At 41.0% G+C, this 9,035-nt stretch overlaps 1 protein-coding gene across 1 annotated transcript in view; it reads right to left on the bottom strand.

Annotated features, from left to right (window-relative positions):
- Positions 1-9,013, bottom strand: part of MAN1B1 (mannosidase alpha class 1B member 1) — a 23,193-nt gene extending 14,180 nt beyond the window's left edge. The window contains exons 1-6 of the mRNA XM_055719660.1: positions 8,788-9,013; positions 6,441-6,549; positions 5,642-5,778; positions 4,418-4,578; positions 2,590-2,699; positions 1,124-1,309 (exon numbers count right to left, since the gene is read on the bottom strand). Of these exons, the coding sequence (XP_055575635.1) occupies positions 1,124-1,309; positions 2,590-2,699; positions 4,418-4,578; positions 5,642-5,778; positions 6,441-6,549; positions 8,788-8,925 (841 nt within the window). The 5' untranslated portion in view covers positions 8,926-9,013. The remainder of the gene's footprint in view (positions 1-1,123; positions 1,310-2,589; positions 2,700-4,417; positions 4,579-5,641; positions 5,779-6,440; positions 6,550-8,787) is intronic.
- Positions 9,014-9,035: the final 22 nt, after the last annotated feature.

The following is a 9,035-nucleotide window of genomic DNA, read 5'->3' on the forward strand; positions in this document are numbered from 1 at the left end:
CAGAAGAAACCCCAGGAGCTTTCTAAGGCAATCAGCAAAAGAACTGCTATAAAATATGAACAAGCTTTCACAAAGAACCCATTTTCAACACACCTAAATTACTAATAACTTATTTTTAAAGCTCTATGCAGTTCACTATTTTTGTATGAAAAAAATCTGCACACTGTCAACTTGATGAAACTTCAAGATAGCCTGCTCAGACCTAGAGCTGCAGACAAATGATGTGGAGGTTCTGTTCAATTTAATATTCTACACAAACTTCAAAGGCAGAAGAGACAGAACCATGAAAGACTTTGACTGTTCATTGTCCCCTTACTAGCGCTCTGTTCTTCCTATCTTCACACAAAAAATTGCATGATTGATAGAATTTTACAAAGGTGGCTATCTACACCAAGGTTAAATAGATACAGTTCCAGAAATTTTTAAATACCACTAAAAAAAACCTGCACCACAAAAAAAACCAACCAAAAAAACCACAAAACAACAAACAAAAAAATCCTCTTAAATACTGCATAAACAAGTTTTTTTCAGCAGAATTACAAATTTTTGGCTTAGTTTTTAAAAACTCTTTGAAAGTTTTCTAACATAGTCACTTCCAGAATAAATGTGCAAAAATACAGACCACAGAGTAGTTCAGGAAAGAGGTACTGAATACTCTTTCTCCATCCATTGATTCCTTACAAAAACAACTTTCTTAAATCCAGATATGAAATATTAGTATTAGGTGTGACAAAACACAACCTAGGAGCTCACAGGCTAACTACACAAGACTGATGGGTAGAGAGCCTACAATGTATAATGGCACAAAGATAGCACTAGGGTTTTAGGACAGAAACAAAAGTCAGGAGGCTTATTAACACATTCCTCAGTTTCTAGCAGATATACCCATTGTTATATGTAACAGCAGAATATTTTTTTTCTGGCTCAAAATTCTATTCCAAGAAAAAGTGTCCTTTAATATAGTAGAGGGTGGTTTTATATTTATTTTTATCCATAAAAAACTAAACTTCTTTGCCACACGCAATAAATGTTCCCCTCAAAGAACTCTAAACGTGTACTGCCTGAACAGAAAAATAAGGAATTATTTTAGAGGGGGTGGGGAAGCAAGGAGAAAAAAAAATACCTTCTTTTAAGCCTAAAATCCACATAGTATCCAAGGCATCAATTAAGGTAAGCCCAAGTCCAAACCATTCGCTGTAAGACTTTGACAAAGGCTTCAGCTCATCGTGGCCCCAGGCAAAATCTTTGTATCCTTTCCATGCGTGGCGGAAGGCTTCTATCACAGCCATCTGACGCTCATTTATGGGCACTGCAAAAGGAAGACAGCATCTCGCTCAAGACTTCTGGCAGGGGAGTTATGCAGCTATACCAAACACCACTTTGCTGCATTCTACCCAAAATAAACTTTCTTCCACACTACATGATCAGTGTAATGGAAAAACCATGCTCATATTCTTTTCAGTACAGCCTCTCCTCTATGGAATAACCAGTCAGTGTTTCTGGTGCAATTTAGCCAGGTGGAAAGAGAGATCTCTCCCTGGCAAAAAAAAAAAAAAAAAGTCACTTACACAGATAAAACAATCACATGCACAGCTGTTACATGAGTATCAATAAAGCTCAAAGACCTGAAAGTCAGGAAATATCAGAATTAAGATTGCTTAAATCAACTGTAATTCAGCTGCTGAATACATATGCTTAACAATACAATCCTCAGCTAATTTACCACATACCATTTTTTCTTCATCTTCCTGGTCCTATTCATTGCTTTCTTCTAAATTTAAAATCAGTTATGTAAAGTGATTTCTCTTTTTTTTTTTTCATTTGATACAAAAAGGAAGAAAATTTACATTTTCCATCTTGAGCAAAGCCATATCTTTTACCATGGCTCTACTGAAATTTTTGCTCGCAATTTGCCATGAAGTTGAGCTCACGTTACACTTCCAACACGAAAAATGTCATGCCCATTAGCTGTTTATAGTTTTGCAACATTTCAGACAAAGATTTCTAGAGTGGGAAACACCAAGCAGCATAACTAACCCCATATATATTAAGCTAGCAAAAGCCAAATATATCACGTTGTAATATGCCACACTTATCATACCAGAACCTCCTCATATGAGCCCAGAAAGCAGAAAAACAGGTTCTTTACTCCACAAGGACAGCAGCTGCAAAACCAAATTCTACAGCTTTCTGGTAAGCCTTAAAAATAGTTCAGTTTAATTCAGGGAGGAAGTCACTTTCCCTGTATTTGCAGAACAAAAGGAAAACCACTGCTGAAAAAGGATGCTGTCCCCCTTTCAAGCTCTCTTTAGACCATCCTTTCTTGGAGAAAAGATGGGAATGTCTGCCTCCTCACAGAGGCTGTATTTCAAAGATTTGTCACTAAAATTTATTTTCAAATTCTGAAGGCTGTCATGGTGGAATAAGGATACTGAAAGGCTTGGATGTCCTAGGTAAATAACCTTTCCTACAGCTTTTTTTTCCTTTAATTAAAATAAATTAATTAAATAGATGTGTTCAGGGAGGAATCGCACAACTTCAACCACAGAAGTGAACAAAAATAAACTTATCATTAACTGCACTATTTACCTGGTTCCTTCTGGTCTTCAGCTTCCACAGATGAAGGTTTCTCTGGTTCCTTTATTTTAATAGACGGAGGTTCAGTGCTTTGGTCAGGTTCTATCACTGCTCCTCTCCAGCTGCCGAAATTAAGATTTAATTTGATCACAGAAAGCCATGCAAATGAATGAGACTTATCCTGCATTTCCTTTCTCCCCACAATACTTTGATAAAACAGAAGTTGCATTTTGTATCAAGGATCAAAATAATTATCCTGTCCACTAGATAATTTTTCTGTTCAAAGAAATTTGCACCAGATAAATTTTACTGGATTAAGAAATGTGTTTTACAGGCTCTTGGAATTCCATCAAGTATCTTGGCAATGGAACTGAATAAAGAACTTCTAAAAAGAATTAAAACACCTGAGAGTGCTGCACTAAAAGTATTTGGCTACTTACAATTCTGAAATGATCAAAGGAGCCACTAACACTAAATAGTACCACACGAATTATTATCATCAAAAAATCATGAATAAGCACAAAGGACTAGGTGCTTAAAGTACTTGTTTTACTACAAGGGGTTCACAAGCCTTCCCTACCACCACAGATGCATAAATCAGTTTTTACAGGTTTTTATTAAAAATCTCACGAAGGAGAAGTCTTTCAGAATGGATTTGAGTTCAAGTTCATATCAAGATCAAAAAAACTCGACCATGCTATTCAATACATAGATATGTTGACTCTGAGTTTATAATATGCCTCCTAAGGGAACCAGGCTTACAGGACCTTTAAAGTTTATATTGTTTACAGTCAGCATACAGGCTCACACAAATCAAATAATTTCATTTCTTATTTTCATTCTTTAAATTTGTAACTAGTTTTCATTAGGCTTTCATTCCTATCCCAAGTTTTCCAGTTACCACCTGTTTAACTCTTGAGTTTTAGCAGAAGTGGAAGCACAGGGATAAAACTCTTCCAAGTCATTCTGAGAGGTATCAGATAATACTAACAGCCAAAATGCTGATGCAGGCACAGTTCTGACGCTAAGATCAGCTCAGCTGTACCAGTGCTGAAAAGGACACAAACATATTAAAAGCCAAGCCTAGTGTTCCAAATCTTAAGATCCGCTGCTGAACTTGTAGTAGTTTATATCCAACTTACATCCTTTCAGGTATACGCAAATCAAAAGATTTCAATCAGTAATACCTTAGGGAATAACTTACTATAAATATAATCACAGCAGCATAGACTCTCTGTAGAAGATACTACCATAGCTGTATAAGGGGGTCTTTGAACTGTATGATTAATCTTTTTTAAGAAAGAAGTGTATCTCATACAGTTACACGCACACAACTGCGTATACTTCTATGGCTTCTTCCAGTTCAGCTTGGGTTTACCATGTTTAGTGGCATCACACCCCTAACCAACACTGACACTGGTATAATTTTCCAAGTCTGGCCAAGGACAAAGACACTTCTGACAGTATAATTGTATCAATACTGGTACATTAGTATTTACTGCAAAACAAATGGCAGAAACCTACAGACACTGAGAATTCTCCTCAGCTTTAAGGGTGTCTAAGTGTATTAGAAATATGGACAGCCTTGTAAGGCTCCAAATACTCTGCAGTTCTATGATGTAAACAGTAAAAACAGAAAAGCCACACATTCACTGAGATTAAATAAATAAACCTAGCAATACCAACAGCTGTCAGGCCAGACCTGAGAACAAATACATGCAAGGAAAGAAATCAACCTCAGATACAGACAAAAAAAGCCCTTACAATTTCCATTCCAACATCCAATGGGTCTTGACAGGGGCAAGGGGGGAGCACTGTAACTTGCTGGAAACACTTCTACCTGATAACGGATTTCTCTGTTTTCTCTTCTTTATCAGCCTGGACCGGCTCTTCTGCAGCCTTGCTGGCATCATGTCGGGTCTTCAGCCTCACATCCCTCCATGGTGGCTTGATCTGAAGATTGGAAGGACCACGCCGAACATGAGGTGGTTTTGGCGGCTTCTGAGAAAATAAAGAAAAAAACCATGCTTGGTATGTTGCAGAGATGGTAAAATTTCAAACCATAAATGAACAGCATTCCAGTGTCAAGCACAAACTTCAGATAAATCTTATTTTATATCATATCAGCATGCAAGTTCTGCCCTGAATGGAAGGTATGCTAAAGGCCTTGGGTTTTTGTTTGTTTTAAACTTTCGGAAAATTATGCCATCCTTAAGCTTACACTGATAAATCGCTTTTAAACTCCCCTACTGCTACCAGGTATTAATTTAACACAAAGCACTGCCAAAGGACTGTAAAGATATTTGATTCCATTTTACTAGGCACAATGAATTTTTATTCAAACCAGCAAAAAAGCATGAAAAAAAAAGCTTACAATATGCCAGTGTTAGATAATACCAAAAATTACTATATAGTCATACATGTACATTTGTGCACAACGAGGGGAAAAATTAATACAACATTTCGTAGTCATTAACTGGAAATCCCAAATTTCATGAGGTAAATACATGAATAGCAACACAGTCACCAGTATTCCTCTACTCCACTAACCCACACAGTCAGTTCATGTTTCTTTCCCGTCACACTCCACACAAATGTAATCCTTCAAAACCTACCAACATCTGTTCTGTTTGCTGCTATTTTTCAAGCTACAAAAAAAGCTATTCCAATTCAGTGTGACGCTGACTCTACCCTGCATGTCATACTCAGCCACGACTCTACTTAGGCTCCTCACAACAACAGGACTGATGTCCGAGCACTCCGAGTCCAAACAAATGAATCATAGCAGGAAAGCGAAGCCTCAAGTGAGAGGTCACTGTGACCTAAAGTCCTGGCACTCCTAGGTATACCAGTGATTAAGTAATAGTACACTGAACACAAATAAAAAAGGTAAAGCCAAGATATACTATACCAAAGCCCTTCCTGAGAGGAGTGCATTCCACCCAGAGCAGATTTCTATTGCAAGTTATAACTCCTTTCTCCTCAACAACTGCTGGAATCAAGCACCATCTGCAGCTTTTACAAACTTTTGTAGCTTTATAAAACTCATTTCTTCTCATAGTACCTGTGGTGAAAGCTCTGGGTAGTCTCCAAGGTTGGCATCTGCTTTCTGGGGTGCTGGCAGAACAGCTGGATTTGCCAACTTTAATCCAGGAATTTCTGGTTCTGTTCTCTGATCATCCAATGACTTGTTTGTTAGACCTAGACACAAAAAAACTGCTCAACACAAGGAATCAACAGTTTAGGCTCCAGCTAGCAATCTGTAACATTTTGCTGCATTCACATACTAGATGCACCTCCAAAAAGCATTTCCATTCACAAAACTGATAAACACACAGGAACGGTTAGGCATAAAGCGTCTTTTGGTATTAACACTCTCCCTTAACATACAAGGAGGCTGCTGAAAAGCACATGCTTTGGTTTTAATTCCTATTATTTTAGACACTCAATACAGGCAGTAAGATAGTATCAAAAGTAAATGTGCCTTTGTATTGTAGGAAAGCTTGGAATTTCTAATCTGATGGACAATCAAAACCAAGAGAGGATTATCTTATTAATACTGCTTAGGTTTGGGTTACCAATATTGACATAACAGAAGAATCACACTCAGCCTCCAAATCTTAATCAGTTAAAACAAAACATTCTTCTAGTAGAGATAAAACAATGAAAAGGCATATGAAAAATATTTGTGATTAAGCAGAAACAAGTCACTGAAACATGTCACATAATATCATCTCATAGATGTGGTTTAATGGATACACCCAGTCATTGTCAATAAAAATTAAAACTAGTTATAATAAATACAACAATCTCTTAAATATAATGCCCCGCTCTGGTAATTCTGAGCTATATGGAACACATACTTTTCCATGGTTCCCCCATGCTTGTGTATGAAATGACTCCACAGACTGCCAAGAAGGCAAACAGGAAGAGAATTACACTCCGCTGTAGTCGAGACAGCTGCTTCCATTTCTTTAGGAGAGAAAATAAGTAAGAGGAAGAGTATTTAGCACAACATTAAGAGCCTACTCATTTGAAAATAAACTCTTATCAGTTCATTCAGAGCAAGAAACACAAACTGAGTAGGTTTAATTTTACCCTCTGTTTCCAACTGCAGGCATCCATTGTTTATTTTCTTTGATTAAGAGAAAAATAGAAATATAACATGCTAGCATAAGGCACAGCAGTCTCAGAGAAACATCAGAGCCACTTGCTCCAAGAACCTCAGAGACTGCCAAGTGCTGAGATTCCCAGAGAGCATCACCTACAGTGCACAGACTTTCATCACAACCTTTGCTGGCTGACCTGTGCATCTGCCCAGATGTCAACTGGGAAATAAGCCAAAAGCCTCTTTCCTCCCTTCTGGCTGGGGAGGTACTGCAGAACAAACATGCAAAGTAAGAAACAGAAAAAAGTCACAGGAAAACTAAAAATATTACTGCAGCAAAGAAAAAAGGCTCAAATCAGTTAAGCACCTATCACTGGGCAAGAAAAGCCAGGCATCATGCCTCTAAGCACATGGATCTGTCACACAGAACAGGTCCTGCCACCACAAAGTCACCAACCTGCAGCAATACAAAAATGAAGTAAACCAACAGAATAATGAACAAGACAAACCCACAATGTTTTCAAGTTTAGTCCTGGGCAAAAACGTGTTTTTAAAACTGATGTATATACAGTAAGATCCTGCATGTCAGACAGCAAATGCTACATTAGCCTGAGAAAGAAGTTTTGTGCATTGAGAGAGAGAAGTTGGAGTTAAACGTTAACTGCTAACTTACCATCTTGTTAGTTTTCTAACAGTCCTATCAAAATTTACTAGAGCAGAATTTTGCTTCCAGTTACTGGTTTTGGCATACAGAGAGGAACCTGCAGTTTCCTACAAACCACTTTACACCCCACAGTGCTTCTCATAGTCCTTATCCTCTTAATAACAACCAGAGGCTGCAGATGTTTCAGTGAAGAATTGTCAATGTGTTCATGTTTCTGAGCCCCAAAGCACACATTTCCCATTTTCCTCCCACACTGCTGACAGTATGGAAATCCTGTACACCCTTCCCTACACACACCACAAGATGCTGATTCCACACCTTTACCTTCAGCTCTAACTGCACAGCAAACCCCATCATCATCTCCCAATTCAGAAGGATGCTTAAAACCCAGCAGCCCTGTGTTTCCTCAAGGTAGGATGGAAAAAAGAATCATTGACTGTGGTGTCTTGGGATGGGTGGGAATGAGGCACAAGAATACAACAGGGCATTTACCACCATCTTACTTTTTTTTTTTGCTGACAAAGAATAAGGATAAAAGGAAGGGCAAAACATCTTGTGCCCTATCCGCACACTTCCCTAGCTGTTAAAAAGAGAGAAGTTGCCATACGCTGTGTCCCTAAACAAGTTCTTCATATGCTTCATCTGACCACCTGTAAAGCCTCTGTAGTGACTATATACCTCATCTCCTATCTGCAACAAGGGTTATCTTGCCCTTTTGACTCACATTTTCCCACCCTCCCTCTCCAGCCCAAGACTCCCACTCCCTACCCCCAAGCAGACAAGGTCAATTCCACACGGCTCTGCCGGAGACCCTCTTCTCACACTCAGCCTTCCCACCGAAAGCAGAACTGTTCCCTTTACTATCCCAGGGCAGAGGACGGTGGTCCCCCTTCAAACCCTAAAATAGCAGGCAAAGGCACCAAGACCAAATCTCACCCTGCCGCCACCCAGAGAGCGGGGCTGCCTCCCAAATGCCCACTAGCAGAGGGCAGTATTTCAAACACACACCATATCCTCCTGCCTCAGCTTTGTTCACCAAAATTAAGATATAACTTAGAGCACCCTCAGCCAGCCTGCACTCCACAAACCCCTCCCGGGTGGGCAGATGCCACCCAAACACTGCTGAGAGCAGAGGCCCAGCCCGGGACCACCCCTCCCTAAAGCCCAGGGCACCCCCATCGTCAAGTGCTCACAGATTAGGCCTCCTTCCAAGCTCGGAATGGGGGGTCCCAAGCCAGGACCCCACACACACAGTCCAGATGCACTCAAGCCTAGGGTCACACTTCATCGCCCACCCCCTACAGCCCGGCCTTCCCCAGCCCAACGGGGCTCCCTCATTGCCAGGTGCCCCCTGCACCCAGCTTGGCTGTACCGGTCCCCTCACGGCCCGCAGACCCCCGCGGCCCCCGGCCCCTCACGGCCCGGCGCCCGCCCTCACCCGCCAGCAGGAGCGCCGCCTCCAGGCCTTGCTGTTATTGTAGCCGCCGGCCCCCACCGCCTCCTCCGGGCTGAGGGTGACGGAGATGAAGTCCCGTCGCGGCGGCGAGGCGACGGCGGCGGCGGCAGCCGAGTACATGGCGGCGCCTCAGGGGCCGCTGCCCGCTCGCCCGCCACCTCGCGCGCCGGCCGCCATCATCGCTCCTCCCAGCACAGAACCGGGCGGAGCGGCCGCTTCCGGGTGCCGCT

This window comes from Falco cherrug, chromosome 9 (genome assembly GCF_023634085.1).
Source record: "Falco cherrug isolate bFalChe1 chromosome 9, bFalChe1.pri, whole genome shotgun sequence".
Classification (NCBI taxonomy): domain Eukaryota; kingdom Metazoa; phylum Chordata; class Aves; order Falconiformes; family Falconidae; genus Falco; species Falco cherrug.